Below are 19,592 nucleotides of genomic sequence, written 5' to 3'. Positions count from 1 at the left end.
TCATCATATATAACTACAGCTGTAATGTCATTACATCATCATATATAACTACATCATATATAGCTACATCATATATAACTACATCATATATAACTACAGCATATATAACTACAGCTGTAACATCATTACATCATCATATATAACTACATCATATATAACTACATCATATATAACTACAGCTGTAATGTCATTACATCATCATATATAACTACATCATATATAACTACATCATATATAACTACAGCTGTAATGTCATTACATCATCATATATAACTACAGCTGTAACATAATTACATCATCATATATAACTACATCATATATAACTACATCATATATAACTACAGCATATATAACTACATCATATATATAACTACATCATATATAACTACAGCTGTAATGTCATTACATCATCATATATAACTACATCATATATAACTACATCATATATAACTACATCATATATAACTACAGCTGTAATGTCATTACATCATCATATATAACTACAGCTGTAATGTCATTACATCATCATATATAACTACATCATATATAACTACATCATATATAACTACAGCTGTAACATCATTACATCATCATATATAACTACATCATATATAACTACATCATATATAACTACAGCTGTAATGTCATTACATCATCATATATAACTACAGCTGTAACATCATTACATCATCATATATAACTACATCATATATAACTACAGCTGTAATGTCATTACATCATCATATATAACTACAGCTGTAATGTCATTACATCATCATATATAACTACATCATATATAGCTACATCATATATAACTACATCATATATAACTACAGCATATATAACTACAGCTGTAACATCATTACATCATCATATATAACTACATCATATATAACTACATCATATATAACTACAGCTGTAATGTCATTACATCATCATATATAACTACATCATATATAACTACATCATATATAACTACAGCTGTAATGTCATTACATCATCATATATAACTACATCATATATAACTACATCATATATAACTACATCATATATAACTACATCACATATAACTACAGCTGTAACATCATTACAACATCATATATAACTACAGCTGTAACATCATATCATATATAACTACATCATATATAACTCATCATATATAACTAATGTCATTACATCATCATATATAACTACATCATATATAACTACATCATATATAACTACAGCATATATAACTACAGCATATAAACATCATTACATCATCATATATAACATCATCATATATAACTACATCATATATACAGCTGTAATGTCATTACATCATCATATATAACTACATCATATATAACTACATCATATATAACTACATCATATATAACTACATCATATATAACTACAGCTGTAATGTCATTACATCATCATATATAACTACATCATATATAACTACATCATATATAACTACATCATATATAACTACAGCTGTAACATCATTACATCATCATATATAACTACATCATATATAACTACATCATATATAACTACAGCTGTAATGTCATTACATCATCATATATAACTACATCATATATAACTACATCATATATAACTACATCACATATAACTACAGCTGTAACATCATTACATCATCATATATAACTACATCATATATAACTACATCATATATAACTACAGCTGTAATGTCATTACATCATCATATATAACTACATCATATATAACTACATCATCTATAACTACATCATATATAACTACATCATATATAACTACAGCATATATAACTACAGCTGTAACATCATTACATCATCATATATAACTACATCATATATAACTACATCATATATAACTACAGCTGTAATGTCATTACATCATCATATATAACTACATCATATATAACTACATCATATATAACTACATCACATATAACTACAGCTGTAACATCATTACATCATCATATATAACTACATCATATATAACTACAGCTGTAATGTCATTACATCATCATATATAACTACATCATATATAACTACATCATATATAACTACATCATATATCATATATAACTACATCATATATAACTACAGCTGTAACATCATTACATCATCATATATAACTACATCATATATAACTACATCATATATAACTACAGCTGTAATGTCATTACATCATCATATATAACTACATCATATATAACTACATCATATATAACTACAGCTGTAATGTCATTACATCATCATATATAACTACATCATATATAACTACATCATATATAACTACAGCTGTAACATCATTACATCATCATATATAACTACATCATAAATAACTACAGCTGTAATGTCATTACATCATCATATATAACTACATCATATATAACTACATCATATATAACTACATCATATATAACTACATCATATATAACTACAGCTGTAACATCATTATATCATCATATATAACTACATCATATATAACTTTACATCATCATATATAACATATATAGCTCATAATATCATTACATCATCATATATAACTACATCATATATAACTACATCATATATAACTACAGCTGTAATGTCATTACATCATCATATATAACTACATCATATATAACTACATCATATATAACTACATCATATATAACTACAGCTGTAACATCATTACATCATCATATATAACTACATCATATATAACTACATCATATATAACTACAGCTGTAATGTCATTACATCATCATATATAACTACAGCTGTAACATCATTACATCATCATATATAACTACATCATATATAACTACATCATATATAACTACAGCATATATAACTACAGCATATATAACTACATCATATATAACTACAGCTGTAATGTCATTACATCATCATATATAACTACATCATATATAACTACATCATATATAACTACATCATATATAACTACAGCTGTAATGTCATTACATTATCATATATAACTACAGCTGTAATGTCATTACATCATCATATATAACTACATCATATATAACTACATCATATATAACTACAGCTGTAATGTCATTACATCATCATATATAACTACAGCTGTAACATCATTACATCATCATATATAACTACATCATATATAACTACAGCTGTAATGTCATTACATCATCATATATCTTTTTATTTCGGACTTATTCTCGTATTTTTAATTTCCTTTCTTATATTTTTGGGGATATGTTTTAATTGTTTTGGGATCATTGGATATTACTGACTGATGGAGCTAGAAACACAAGTATTAGATATTACTGCACTGTTGGAGCTAGAAACACAAGCACTATATATTACCGTACTGTTGGAGCTAGAAACACAAGCATTATATATTGCTGACTGTTGGAGCTAGAAACACAATCATTATATATTACTGCACTGTTGGAGCTAGAAACACAATCATTATATATTACTGTACTGATGGAGCTAGAAACACAAGCACTATATATTACTGTACTGATGGAGCTAGAAACACAATCATTATATATTACTGTACTGTTAACTAGAAACACAAACATTATATATTACTGTACTGTTAACTAGAAACACAATCATTATATATTACTGTACTGTTAACTAGAAACACAATCATTATATATTACTGTACTGTTAACTAGAAACACAATCATTATATATTACTGTACTGTTAACTAGAAACACAATCATTATATATTACTGTACTGTTAACTAGAAACACAATCATTATATATTACTGTACTGTTAACTAGAAACACAATCATTATATATTACTGTACTGTTAACTAGAAACACAATCATTATATATTACTGTACAAAATATGTTTACACAATCTATAATTAGATGTTATTTTGATACGACCTTATGAAGTGTTATAACATGTTTATAATCTCTTGAGGTCCCAGTAGCTGTGGTGTTTATAAAGTGTTTATAATGTGTTTATGAAGTGTTATAACATGTTTATAACCTTCCCCAGGGCCCAGTAGCAGCAGTGGTAGGGAACTTCTGGGACATCTTCCAGCCGTTGCTGTTTGGACTGATAGGAGCAGAAATCACAGTATCTACACTGAACCCCAATACAGTGGGTAAATACACACTACTACTATAATACTACTACTACTTCTGCCAAACTGCTACTACTGCTACCATACTACTACTACTACTACCATACTACTACTACAGTACTACCATACTACTACTACCATACTACTACTACAGTACTACCATACTACTACTACAGTACTACCATACTACTACTACAGTACTACCATACTACTACTACTACTACTGCCATACTACTACTACAGTACTACCATACTACTACTACTGTACTACTATACTACTACTACTACAGTACTACCATACTACCACTACAGTACAACCATACTACTACTACTGCCATACTACTACTACAGTACTACCATACTACTACTGCCATACTACTAGTACTACTACTACAGTACTACAGTACTACAGTACTACCATACTATTACTACTACCATACTACTACTACTGCCATACTACTACTACAACTACTATACTGCTACTACGGTACTACCATACTACTACTACTGTACTGCTACTACAGTACTACCATACTACTACAGTACTACCATACTACTACTACTACCATACTACTACTACAGTACTACCATACTACTACTACTACTACTACTACAGTACTACCATACTACTACTACTACAGTACTACCCTACTACTACTAGAGTACTACCATACTACTACTACTACCATACTACTACTACAGTACTACCATACTACTACTACAACTACTATACTGCTACTACAGTACTGCCATACTACTACAGTACTACCATACTACTACTACTACCATACTACTACTACAGTACTACCATACTACTACTACTACTACAGTACTACCATACTACTACTACAACGGTACTACCGTACTACTACTACAGTACTACCATACTACTACTACTGCCATACTACTACAACAGTACTACCGTACTACTACTACTGTACTGCTATACTACTACTACAGTACTACCATACTACTACTACAGTACTACCATACTACTACTACTACTGCCATACTACTACTACAGTACTACCATACTACTACTGCCATACTACTGCTACTACTGCCATACTACTACTGCCCCGTTCTGCTAGTACTACTACTACAGTACTACCATACTACAGTACTACCATACTACTACTACTACCATACTACTACTGCAGTACTGCCATACTACTACTACTGCCATACTACTACTACTACTACAGTACTGCCATACTACAGTACTACCATACTACTACTACTACCATACTACTACTACAGTACTGCCATACTACTACAGTACTGCCATACTACTACTACTACCATACTACTACTACAGTACTACCATACTACTACTACTACTACAGTACTACCATACTACTACTACTACGGTACTACCCTACTACTACTAGAGTACTACCATACTACTACTACTACCATACTACTACTACAGTACTACCATACTACTACTACAACTACTATACTGCTACTACAGTACTACCATACTACTACCACAACTACTATACTGCTACTACAGTACTACCATACTACTACTACAGTACTACCATACTACTACTACTACAGTACTACCATACTATTACTACAGTACTACCGTACTACTACTACAGTACTACCATACTACTACTACTGCCATACTACTACAACAGTACTACCGTACTACTACTACTGTACTACTATACTACTGCTACTACAGTACTACCATACTACTACTACAGTACTACCATACTACTACTACTACTGCCATACTACTACTACAGTACTACCATACTACTACTGCCATACTACTACTACTACTGCCATACTACTACTACGCCCATACTACTAGTACTACTACTACAGTACTACCATACTACAGTACTACCATACTACTACTACTACCATACTACTACTACAGTACTACCATACTACTACTACTGCCATACTACTACTACTACTACAGTACTACCATACTACTACTACAGTACTACCATACTACTACTACGGCAATACTACTACTACTGCCATACTACTACTACTACTACTACTACTACTACCATACTACTACTACTGCTATACTACTAGTACTACTACTACAGTACTACCATACTACAGTACTACCATACTACTACTACAGTACTACCATACTACTACTACTGCCATACTACTACTACAACTACTATACTGCTACTACGGTACTACCATACTACTACTACAACTACTGTACTGCTACTACGGTACTACCATACTACTACTACAACTACTATACTGCTACTACAGTACTGCCATACTACTACAGTACTACCATACTACTACTACTACCATACTACTACTACAGTACAACCATACTACTACTACAGTACTACCATACTACTACTACTACCGTACTACCATACTACTACTACTACCATACTACTACTACAGTACTACCATACTACTACTACAGTACTACCATAATGCTACTACTACCATACTACTACTACCATACTACTACTACTACCATACTACTACTACTACCATACTACTACGACGGTACTACCATACTACTACTACTGCAAAACTACTACTACAGTACTACCATACTACTACTACTACTACAGTACTACCATACTACTACTACTACAGTACTACCATACTACTACTACTACCATACTACGACTACAGTACTACCATACTACTACTACAGTACTACCATAATGCTACTACTACCATACTACTACTACCATACTACTACTACTACCATACTACTACTACTACCATACTACTACGACGGTACTACCATACTACTACTACTGCAAAACTACTACTACAGTACTACCATACTACTACTACTACTACCATGCTACCACTACATTACTACCATACTTCTACTACAGTACTGCCATACTACTACTACTGCCATGCTACTACTACAGTACTACCATACTACTACTACAGTACTACCATACTACTACTACAGTATTGCCATACTGCTACTACAGTACTACCATACTACTACTACAGTACTACCATACTACTACTACAGTACTACCACATTACTACTACAGTACTACCATACTACTACTACTATAACTACTATATTGCTACTACTGCCTTACTGCTACTACAGTACTACCATACTACTACTACCCTACTACTACTACTACTACTACCATACTACCACTACAGCACTACCATACTACTACTACTGCCATACTACTACAACAGTACTACCATACTACTACTACAACTACTATACTGCTACTGCTACTGCAACTACTATATTGCTACTACTACTACTACTACTACTGCCATACTACTACTACAGTACTGCCATACTACTACTACTACTGCCATACTACTACTACAGTACTACCATACTACTACTACTACTACTACTATATTGCTACTACAGTACTACCATACTACTACTACAGCTACTATATTGCTACTACAGTACTACCATACTACTACTACAACTACTATATTGCTACTACATTACTACCATACTACTACTACTACTATATTACTATAATACTACAATGATACAACTTCAGTACTAACTTCAGTACTTGTTTCTCTTTCCTCCCTCTCCCCCTCCCTCTCTCCCTCTCTCTCTCCCTCTCTTTCCACCCTCCCTCCCTCTCTCTCTCTTTCCACCCTCCCTCTCTTTCTCTCTCCCCATCTCTATCTCTCTCTCTCTCTCTTTCCACCCTCCCTCTCTCTCTCTTTCCACCCTCCCTCTCTTTCTCTCTCCCCATCTCTATCTCTGTGTCTCTCTCCCCCTCCCCCTCTCTCTTTTCTCTCTCCCCCATCTCTCTGTGTGTCTCTCTCTCCCCCTTTCTCATCTCCCCCCTCCCTCCCTCTCTCCCCCTTTCTCTCTCTAGGTCTGGGTCTGGTCTGTATCAGTGCAGGCCTGCTGGTTCGTGTTCTGGTAACTTTATCTGTGGTTCTGTTTGCTGGTTTCACTCTGAGAGAGAAGCTCTTTATCGCTTTGGCCTGGATCCCCAAAGCCACCGTACAGGTGAGAGCTTAATTAGCTACAAATACACTGCTACCTATGGGGACAGCTCCTATCGGGACAGCTCCTATGGGGACAGCTCCTATGGGGACAGCCAAAGAACCCTTTTGGAACCCTTTTTTCTAAGCCCTTACAGGAGGCTGGTGGAAGGACATTTTGGAAGGAGGTAATGGCTGGAATGGAATAGATGGAAACGTATCAAACACATGAGTCTTTATTGAATCAAACACATTAGTCTTTATTCAATCAAACACATGAGTCTTTATTCAATCAAACACATTATTCTTAAATCAATCAAACACATGAGTCTTAATTGAATCAAACACATGAGTCTTAATTGAATCAAACACATGAGTCTTAATTGAATCAAACACATGATTCTTTATTGAATCAAACACATGAGTCTTAATTTAATCAAACACGTGAGTCTTTATTGAATCAAACACATGAGTCTTTATTGAATCAAACACATGGGTCTTAATTGAATCAAACACATGAGTCTTAATTGAATCAAACATATGAGTCTTTATTGAATCAAACACATGAGTCTTTCTTGAATCAAACACATGGGTCTTAATTGAATCAAACACATGAGTCTTTATTGAATCAAACACATGAGTCTTTATTGAATCAAACACATGGGTCTTAATTGAATCAAATACATGGGTCTTAATTGAATCAAACACATGGGTCTTAATTGAATCAAACACATGAGTCTTTATTGAATCAAACACATGGGTCTTAATTGAATCAAACACATGGGTCTTAATTGAATCAAACACATGGGTCTTAATTGAATCAAACACATGAGTCTTAATTGAATCAAACACATGGGTCTTAATTGAATCAAACACATGGGTCTTAATTGAATCAAACACATGAGTCTTAATTGAATCAAACACATGGGTCTTAATTGAATCAAACACATGGGTCTTAATTGAATCAAACACATGGGTCTTAATTGAATCAAACACATGAGTATTCCATCCTTATCGCTGAAGTACAGCGTGCTTGTCATGGAAATGTCATTTCCGATTGAGCCGCCATGTGCACCGTTTCAGTGACTTCAGTCCCCACCAACATTGGAATATTGTCTTTAAATTTCAGTCGCACTGTTATGCTGAACTTGTGCGTTTTGGATGGAATGGAGACCTCGGTTTACATGTGTCCCAGCTTAAAATGATCATCCCATCTGTCCCACCAGCCACTGAGAGATGCAGTCAAGATCTGTCGGGGGTTTCAAATCATTCTAACTGGTTCTGTTGGGTTCTAGGCAGCGATAGGTTCTACAGCCTTGGACATGGCCCGTGTAGAGGGGGATGAGGTTCTGGTGAAGTACGGTCTGGATGTTCTGACTGTGGCTGTTCTGGCCATCCTCACTACAGCACCTATAGGAGCCCTGGGGATTGGCCTGGCAGGGCCCAGACTGCTGACCAGACACCCGGAGGGGACACACGTAGACAGGAAAGAGGGTGAGTGTACGCACACACAAGTATAGACAGTGAAATACACACACGCCAGGCAAGTAGGTATGAACTCAGAAACACACCCTAAAACACGCACACACAAACACTTCATAGTATTTTCCTCTCTGATTTGAATCAGGCACTGAAGAGGACGCCCCAGAGTCTGTGTCGGGACCCGTGTCTAAAGGGGTGGAGCCATGTGAGAGCAAGATGTGAGCTCAGCCAATCACCTTCCAGACAGCAGGATCCATTGGACCAGTCATAATTCAGAACAGTCACTTTGACTGCATTCCAAATGGCTCCCCATTACCCTGTGGTCCTGGTCTAATGTAGTCCACTATATTATAGAGAATAGGGCCCTACTCTAATGTAGTCCACTATATTATAGAGAATAGGGTCCTGGTCTAATGTAGTCCACTATATTATAGAGAATAGGGCCCTACTCTAATGTAGTCCACTATATTATAGAGAATAGGGTCCTGGTCTAATGTAGTCCACTATATTATAGAGAATAGGGCTCTGGTCTAATGTAGTCCACTATATTATAGAGAATAGGGCTCTGGTCTAATGTAGTCCACTATATTATAGAGAATATATTATAGAGAATGGGGCCCTGGTCTAATGTAGTCCACTATATTATAGAGAATATGGTCCTGGTCTAATGTAGTCCACTATATTATAGAGAATAGGGCCCTGGTCTAATGTAGTCCACTATATTATAGGGAATAGGGCCCTGGTCTAATGTAGTCCACTATATTATAGAGAATAGGGCCCTGGTCTAATGTAGTCCACTATATTATAGGGAATAGGGCCCTGGTCTAATGTAGTCCACTATATTATAGGGAATAGGGCCCTGGTCTAATGTAGTCCACTATATTATAGAGAATATGGTCCTGGTCTAATGTAGTCCACTATATTATAGGGAATAGGGCCCTGGTCTAATGTAGTCCACTATATCATAGAGAATAGGGCTCTGGTCTAAAGTAGTGCACTACTTTAGACCAGAGCCCTATTCTCTATATATTATAGTGCACTACTGTGTGTTATATTGAATAGGGTGCCATTAGGGACACAGTTTTTGGTCACATCTTTGTTTAATGATGTCATTACATCATCCTATGTATCAGGACACCACTGTTCTGTTGACCTTTACACATTCAGCCCTGTCCCCAACTCCATCAGGAGAACACTGTTCTGTTGACCTTTACACATTCAGCCCTGTCCCCAACTCCATCAGGAGACCACTGTTCTGTTGACCTTTACACATTCAGTCCTGTCCCCAACTCCATCAGGAGACCACTGTTCTGTTGACCTTTACACATTCAGCCCTGTCCCCAACTCCATCAGGAGACCACGGTACTGTTGACCTTTACACATTCAGTCCTGTCCCCAACTCCATCAGGATACCACTGTTCTGTTGACCTTTACACATTCAGCCCTGTCCCCAACTCCATCAGGAGAACACTGTTCTGTTGACCTTTACACATTCAGCCCTGTCCCCAACTCCATCAGGAGACCACTGTTCTGTTGACCTTTACACATTCAGCCCTGTCCCCAACTCCATCAGGAGACCACTGTTCTGTTGACCTTTACAATGAGTTCATGCCCTGTCCCCAACTCCATCAGGAGACCACTGTTCTGTTGACCTTTACACATTCAGCCCTGTCCCCAACTCATTCAGGAGACCACTGTTCTGTTGACCTTTACACATTCAGCCCTGTCCCCAACTACATTAAGAGACCACTGTTCTGTTGACCTTTACAATGAGTTCATGCCCTGTCCCCAACTCCATCAGGAGACCACTGTTCTGTTGACCTTTACAATGAGTTCATGCCCTGTCCCCAACTCCATCAGGAGACCACTGTTCTGTTGACCTTTACAATGAGTTCATGCCCTGTCCCCAACTCCATCAGGAGACCACTGTTCTGTTGACCTTTACAATGAGTTCATGCCCTGTCCCCAACTCCATCAGGAGACCACTGTTCTGTTGACCTTTACACATTCTGCCCTGTCCCCAACTCCATCAGGAGACGACTGTTCTGTTGACCTTTACACATTCAGCCCTGTCCCCAACTCCATCAGGAGACCACTGTTCTGTTGACCTTTACACAGTCAGCCCTGTTCCCAACTCCATCAGGAGACCACTGTTCTGTTGACCTTTACACATTCAGCCCTGTCCCCAACTCCATCAGGAGACCACTGCTCTGTTGACCTTTACAATGAGTTCATGCCCTGTCCCCAACTCCATCAGGAGACCACTGTTCTGTTGACCTTTACACATTCAGCCCTGTCCCCAACTCATTCAGGAGACCACTGTTCTGTTGACCTGTACACATTCAGCCCTGTCCCCAACTCCATCAGGAGACCACTGTTCTGTTGACCTTTACACATTCAGCCCTGTCCCCAACTCCATCAGGAGACCACTGTTCTGTTGACCTTTACACATTCAGCCCTGTCCCCAACTCCATCAGGAGACCACTGTTCTGTTGACCTTTACAATGAGTTCAGCCCTGTCCCCAACTCCATCAGGAGACCACTGTTCTGTTGACCTTTACACATTCAGCCCTGTCCCCAACTCCATCAGGAGACCACTGTTCTGTTGACCTTTACAATGAGTTCATGCCACTGTCCCCAACTGTTCCATCAGGAGACCACTGTTCTGTTGACCTTTACACATTCAGCCCTGTCCCCAACTCATTCAGGAGACCACTGTTCTGTTGACCTTTACACATTCAGCCCTGTCCCCAACTCCATCAGGAGACCACTGTTCTGTTGACCTTTACACATTCAGCCCTGTCCCCAACTCCATCAGGAGACCACTGTTCTGTTGACCTTTACAATGAGTTCATGCCCTGTCCCCAACTCCATCAGGAGACCACTGTTCTGTTGACCTTTACACATTCAGCCCTGTCCCCAACTCCATCAGGAGACCACTGTTCTGTTGACCTTTACAATGATTCAGCCCTGTCCCCAACTCCATCAGGAGACCACTGTTCTGTTGACCTTTACAATGAGTTCATGCCCTGTCCCCAACTCCATCAGGAGACCACTGTTCTGTTGACCTTTACACATTCAGCCCTGTCCCCAACTCCATCAGGAGACCACTGTTCTGTTGACCTTTACATTCAGCCCTGTCCCCAACTCCATTAGTTGACCTTTACAATGAGTTCATGCCCTGTCCCCAACTCCATCAGGAGACCACTGTTCTGTTGACCTTTACAATGAGTTCATGCCCTGTCCCCAACTCCATCAGGAGACCACTGTTCTGTTGACCTTTACACATTCAGCCCTGTCCCCAACTCCATTAGGAGACCACTGTTCTGTTGACCTTTACAATGAGTTCATGCTGTTGACCTTTACACATTCAGCCCTGTCCCCAACTCCATCAGGAGACCACTGTTCTGTTGACCTTTACAATGAGTTCATGCCCTGTCCCCAACTCCATCAGGAGACCACTGTTCTGTTGACCTTTACACATTCTGCCCTGTCCCCAACTCCATCAGGAGACCACTGTTCTGTTGACCTTTACACATTCAGCCCTGTCCCCAACTCCATCAGGAGACCACTGTTCTGTTGACCTTTACACATTCAGCCCTGTCCCCAACTCCATCAGGAGACCACTGTTCTGTTGACCTTTACAATGAGTTCATGCCCTGTCCCCAACTCCATCAGGAGACCACTGTTCTGTTGACCTTTACACATTCAGCCCTGTCCCCAACTCCATCAGGATACCACTGTTCTGTTGACCTTTACACATTCAGCCCTGTCCCCAACTCCATCAGGAGACCACTGTTCTGTTGACCTTTACACATTCAGCCCTGTCCCCAACTCCATCAGGAGACCACTGTTCTGTTGACCTTTACACATTCAGCCCTGTTCCCAACTCCATCAGGAGACCACTGTTCTGTTGACCTTTACACATTCAGCCCTGTCCCCAACTCCATCAGGAGACCACTGCTCTGTTGACCTTTACAATGAGTTCATGCCCTGTCCCCAACTCCATCAGGAGACCACTGTTCTGTTGACCTTTACACATTCAGCCCTGTCCCCAACTCATTCAGGAGACCACTGTTCTGTTGACCTTTACACATTCAGCCCTGTCCCCAACTCCATCAGGAGACCACTGTTCTGTTGACCTTTATACATTCAGCCCTGTCCCCAACTCATTCAGGAGACCACTGTTCTGTTGACCTTTACAATGAGTTCATGCCCTGTCCCCAACTCCATCAGGAGACCACTGTTCTGTTGACCTTTACACATTCAGCCCTGTCCCCAACTCCATCAGGAGACCACTGTTCTGTTGACCTTTACACATTCAGCCCTGTCCCCAACTCCATCAGGAGACCACTGTTATGTTGACCTTTACAATGAGTTCATGCCCTGTCCCCAACTCCATCAGGAGACCACTGTTCTGTTGACCTTTACACATTCAGCCCTGTCCCCAACTCCATTAGGAGACCACTGTTCTCGTTGACCTTTACAATGAGTTCATGCCCTGTCCCCAACTCCATCAGGAGACCACTGTTCTGTTGACCTTTACAATGAGTTCATGCCCTGTCCCCAACTCCATCAGGAGACCACTGTTCTGTTGACCTTTACACATTCAGCCCTGTCCCCAACTCCATTAGGAGACCACTGTTCTCGTTGACCTTTACAATGAGTTCATGCCCTGTCCCCAACTCCATCAGGAGACCACTGTTCTGTTGACCTTTACAATGAGTTCATGCCCTGTCCCCAACTCCATCAGGAGACCACTGTTCTGTTGACCTTTACACATTCAGCCCTGTCCCCAACTCCTTTAGGAGACCACTGTTCTCGTTGACCTTTACAATGTCCCCAGTTCATGCCCTGTCCCCAACTCCATCAGGAGACCACTGTTCTGTTGACCTTTACAATGAGTTCATGCCCTGTCCCCAACTCCATCAGGAGACCACTGTTCTGTTGACCTTTACACATTCTGCCCTGTCCCCAACTCCATCAGGAGACCACTGTTCTGTTGACCTTTACACATTCAGCCCTGTCCCCAACTCCATCAGGAGACCACTGTTCTGTTGACCTTTACACAGTCAGCCCTGTTCCCAACTCCATCAGGAGACCACTGTTCTGTTGACCTTTACACATTCAGCCCTGTCCCCAACTCCATCAGGAGACCACTGCTCTGTTGACCTTTACAATGAGTTCATGCCCTGTCCCCAACTCCATCAGGAGACCACTGTTCTGTTGACCTTTACACATTCAGCCAGCCCTGTTCCCCAACTCATTCAGGAGACCCTGTTCTGTTGAACTCCCCAACTCATTCAGGAGACCACTGTTCTGTTGACCTTTACACATTCAGCCCTGTCCCCAACTCCATCAGGATACCACTGTTCTGTTGACCTTTACACATTCAGCCCTGTCCCCAACTCCATCAGGAGACCACTGTTCTGTTGACCTTTACACATTCAGCCCTGTCCCCAACTCATTCAGGAGACCACTGTTCTGTTGACCTTTACACATTCAGCCCTGTCCCCAACTCCATCAGGAGACCACTGTTCTGTTGACCTTTATACATTCAGCCCTGTCCCCAACTCATTCAGGAGACCACTGTTCTGTTGACCTTTACAATGAGTTCATGCCCTGTCCCCAACTCCATCAGGAGACCACTGTTCTGTTGACCTTTACACATTCAGCCCTGTCCCCAACTCCATCAGGAGACCACTGTTCTGTTGACCTTTACACATTCAGCCCTGTCCCCAACTCCATCAGGAGACCACTGTTCTGTTGACCTTTACAATGAGTTCATGCCCTGTCCCCAACTCCATCAAGAGACCACTGTTCTGTTGACCTTTACAATGAGTTCATGCCCTGTCCCCAACTCCATCAGGAGACCACTGTTCTGTTGACCTTTACAATGAGTTCATGCCCTGTCCCCAACTCCATCAGGAGACCACTGTTCTGTTGACCTTTACAATGAGTTCATGCCCTGTCCCCAACTCCATCAGGAGACCACTGTTCTGTTGACCTTTACACATTCAGTCCTGTCCCCAACTCCATCAGGAGACCACTGTTCTGTTGACCTTTACACATTCAGCCCTGTCCCCAACTCCATCAGGAGACCACTGTTCTGTTGACCTTTACACATTCAGCCCTGTCCCTAACTCCATCAGGATACCACTGTTCTGTTGACCTTTACAATGAGTTCATGCCCTGTCCCCAACTCCATCATGCCCTGTATGTACTGAATACAGTAGAATAAAGGATTTATGATAAATATCAATGTTCCTATGTTTTCACTACGACCAATGGGAGAACTCTGTTTCTTCACGATGGGTTCATATATCTGTCTGTTGCTGTAATATCATAGAGAAAAGCAGACAATAAGTTCCACAGGTGAGGCGAGGTGACGCTACGACCAATGGGAGAACTCTGTTTCTTCACGATGGGTTCATATATCTGTCTGATGCTGTAATATCATAGAGAAAAGCAGACAATATGTTCCACAGGTGAGGCGAGGTGACGCTACGACCAATGGGAGAACTCTGTTTCTTCACGATGGGTGACGCTACGACCAATGGGAGAACTCTGTTTCTTCACGATGGGTTCATAGCCAGAGAAAGTGTCCCGGCGGGTAAAGAAAAGGGCCGGCGCCGATGTAATTAAAGTCACCGCCCCTGTCGGCCAAATGGCTGAAGGCTCAGCTGCCTGGCTCAGCTGCCTGGCTCCACTGCCTGGCTCCGCTGCCTGGCTCCGCTGCCTGGCTCAGCTGCCTGGCTCAGCTGCCTGGCTCAGCTGCCTGGCTCAGCTGCCTGGCTCCACTGCCTGGCTCCGCTGCCTGGCTCCGCTGCCTGGCTCAGCTGCCTGGCTCAGCTGCCTGGCTCAGCTGCCTGGCTCCACTGCCTGGCTCCGCTGCCTGGCTCCACTGCCTGGCTCCACTGCCTGGCTCCACTGCCTGGCTCAGCTGCTCAGTGAACGAAGGAATGTTTGGCAGGGCAGAGGGGCGGAGCACTGACAGTTATGCTAATTATCTCCATCTACATGGGAAGTGTAGGTGGAAGGCTATTACAACATACCATGTGCTAAGGTCATTTTCATTAAGCTATTACAACATACCATGTGCTAAGGTCATTTTCATTAAGCTATTACAACTTACCATGTGCTAAGGTCATTTTCATTAAGCTATTACAGCTTACTATGTGCTAAGGTCATTTTCATTAAGCTATTACAACTTACCATGCGCTAAGGTCATTTTCATTAAGCTATTACAACATACAATGTGCTAAGGTAATCAATCAATCAATCAAATTTATTCATAAAGTCCTTCTTACATCAGCTGATATCTCAAAGTGCTGTACAGAAACCCAGCCTAAAACCCCAAACAGCAAGCAATGCAGGTGTAGAAGCACGGTGGCTAGGAAAAACTCCCTAGAAAGGCCAGAACCTAGGGAGAAACCTAGAGAGGAACCAGGCTATGAGGGGTGGCCAGTCCTCTTCTGGCTGTGCCGGGTGGAGATTATAACAGAAAATGGCCAAGATGTTCAAATGGTCATAGATGACCAGCAGGGTCAAATAATAATAATCACAGTAGTTGTCGACAGTGCAACAGGACAGCACCTCAGGAGTAAATGTCAGTTGGCTTTTCATAGCTGATCATTCAGAGTATCTCTACCGCTCCTGCTGTCTCTAGAGATTTGAAAACAGCAGGTCTGGGACAGGTAGCACATCCGGTGAACAGGTCAGGGTTTGATAGCCGCAGGCAGAACAGTTGAAACTGGAGCAGCAGCACAGCCAGGTGGAATGGGGGCAGCCAGGAGTCATCATGCCAGGTAGTCCTGGGGCATGGTCCTAGGCCTCAGGTCCTCCGAGAGAGAGAAAGAAAGAGATAATTAGAGAGAGCATACTTAAATTCACACAGGACACCAGATAAGACAGGAGAAATACTCCAGATATATTTTTATTTTATTTTATTTCACCTTTATTTAACCAGGTAGGCAAGTTGAGAACAAGTTCTCATTTACAACTGCGACCTGGCCAAGATAAAGCAAAGCAATGTGACACAGACAACAACACAGAGTTACACATGCAGTAAACAATAAACAAGCCAATAACACAATAAACAAGTCAATGACACAGTAGAAAAAATAAAGTCTATATACAGTGTGTGCAAAAGTCATGAGGAGGTAGACAATAAATAGGCCATAGGAGCGAATAATTACAATTTAGCAGATTAACACTGGAGTGATAAATGATCAGATGAACATGTGCAGGTAGAGATACTGGTGTGCAAAAGAGCAGCAAAGTAAATAAAATAAAAACAGTATGGGAATGAGGTAGGTAGATTGGGTGGACTATGTACAGCTGCAGCGATCGGTTAGCTGCTCAGATAGCAGATGTTTGAAGTTGGTGAGGGAGATAAAAGTCTCCAACTTCTGTGATTTTTGCCATTCGTTCCAGTCACAGGCAGCAGAGAACTGGAAGGAAAGGCGGCCAAATGAGGTGTTGGCTTTGGGGATGACCCGTGAGATATACCTGCTGGAATGTGTGCTACGGGTGGGTGTTGTTATCGTGACCAGTGAACTGAGATAAGGCTGAGCTTTACCTAGCATAGACTTATAGATGACCTGGAGCCAGTGGGTCTGGCGATGAATATGTAGCGAGGGCCAACCGACTAGAGCATACAGGTCGCAGTGGTGGGTGGTATAAGGGGCTATAGTAACAAAACAAATGGCACTGTGATAAACTGCATCCAGTTTGCTGAGTAGAGTATTGGAAGCTATTTTGTAGATGACTTCGCCGAAGTTGAGGATCGGTAGGATTATAGTAATTATAGTAATTATAGGGAGAAACAGAGACAGGACACTATAAACAGGGAGAAACAGAGACATGACACTATAATACAGGGAGAAACAGAGACAGGACACTATAATACAGGGAAAAACAGAGACAGGACACTATAATACAGGGAGAAACAGAGACAGGACACTATAATACAGGGATATACAGGACACTATAAAACAGGGAGAGACAGGACACACTATAAAACAGGGAGAAACAGAGACAGGACACTATAATACAGGGAGAAACAGAGACAGGACACTATAATACAGGGAGAAACAGAGACAGGACACTATAATACAGGGAGAAACAGAGACAGGACACTATAATACAGGGAGAAACAGAGACAGGACACTATAATACAGGGAGAAACAGAGACAGGACACTATAATACAGGGAGAAACAGGACACTATAATACAGGGAGAAACAGGACACTATAATACAGGGAGAAACAGAGACAGGACACTATAATACAGGGAGAACAGAGACAGGACACTATAATACAGGAAGAAACAGAGACACACTATAATACAGGGAGAAACAGAGACAGGACACTATAATACAGGGAGAAACAGGACACTATAACTCAGGGAGAATCAGAGACAGGACACTATAATACAGGGAGAAACAGGACACTATAAAACAGGGAGAAACAGGACACTATAAAACAGGGAGAAACAGGACACTATAATACAGGGAGAAACAGGACACTATAATACAGGGAGAAACAGAGACGGGACACTATAATACAGGGAGAAACAAAGACAGGACACTATAATACAGGGAGAAGAGACAGGACACTATAATACAGGGAGAACAGGACACTATAATACAGGGGAAAAACAGGACACTATAATACAGGGAGAAACAGAGACAGGACACTAATACAGGGAGACACAGAGACAGGACACTATAATACAGGGAGAAACAGAGACGGGACACTATAATACAGGGAGACACAGAAACAGGACACTATAATACAGGGAGAAACAGAGACAGGACACTAATACAGGGAGACACAGAGACAGGACACTATAATACAGGGAGAAACAGAGACAGGACACTATAATACAGGGAGAAACAAAGACAGGACACTATAATACAGGGAGAAACAGGACACTATAATACAGGGAGAAACAGGACACTATAATACACGGAGAAACAGAGACAGGACACTATAATACAGGGAGAAACAGGACACTATAATACAGGGAGAAACAGGACACTATAATACAGGGAGAAACAGAGACAGGACACTATAATACAGG

At 40.5% G+C, this 19,592-nt stretch overlaps 1 protein-coding gene and 2 long non-coding RNA genes across 4 annotated transcripts in view; 1 reads left to right on the top strand and 2 right to left on the bottom strand.

Annotated features, from left to right (window-relative positions):
• Nucleotides 1-10,178, top strand: part of LOC112240623 (sodium/hydrogen exchanger 9B2-like) — a 41,646-nt gene extending 31,468 nt beyond the window's left edge. The window contains exons 11-14 of the mRNA XM_042297831.1: nt 3,983-4,091; nt 7,913-8,049; nt 9,320-9,518; nt 9,652-10,178. Of these exons, the coding sequence (XP_042153765.1) occupies nt 3,983-4,091; nt 7,913-8,049; nt 9,320-9,518; nt 9,652-9,728 (522 nt within the window). The 3' untranslated portion in view covers nt 9,729-10,178. The remainder of the gene's footprint in view (nt 1-3,982; nt 4,092-7,912; nt 8,050-9,319; nt 9,519-9,651) is intronic.
• A 2,308-nt stretch (nt 10,179-12,486) lies between these two features.
• LOC121839435 lies at nt 12,487-13,053 on the bottom strand. 2 transcript variants are annotated; one of them, XR_006078987.1, is made up of 3 exons: nt 12,867-13,053; nt 12,668-12,785; nt 12,487-12,629 (listed from the first exon to the last, which is right to left on the bottom strand). It is a non-coding gene; the product is annotated as an uncharacterized LOC121839435 (long non-coding RNA). The 2 variants fall into 2 exon arrangements; XR_006078988.1 differs by lacking the exon at nt 12,867-13,053 and adding an exon at nt 12,841-12,859.
• A 2,419-nt stretch (nt 13,054-15,472) lies between these two features.
• Nucleotides 15,473-15,709, bottom strand: LOC121839436. Its single transcript, XR_006078989.1, has 2 exons — nt 15,679-15,709; nt 15,473-15,513 (listed from the first exon to the last, which is right to left on the bottom strand). It is a non-coding gene; the product is annotated as an uncharacterized LOC121839436 (long non-coding RNA).
• Nucleotides 15,710-19,592: the final 3,883 nt, after the last annotated feature.

The sequence above is a fragment of the Oncorhynchus tshawytscha genome, linkage group LG15 (assembly GCF_018296145.1).
Source record: "Oncorhynchus tshawytscha isolate Ot180627B linkage group LG15, Otsh_v2.0, whole genome shotgun sequence".
Taxonomy (NCBI): Eukaryota; Metazoa; Chordata; class Actinopteri; order Salmoniformes; family Salmonidae; genus Oncorhynchus; species Oncorhynchus tshawytscha.
Note: the sequence above shows the minus strand (reverse complement) of the source record. Positions and strands in the feature narration are given on the sequence as shown.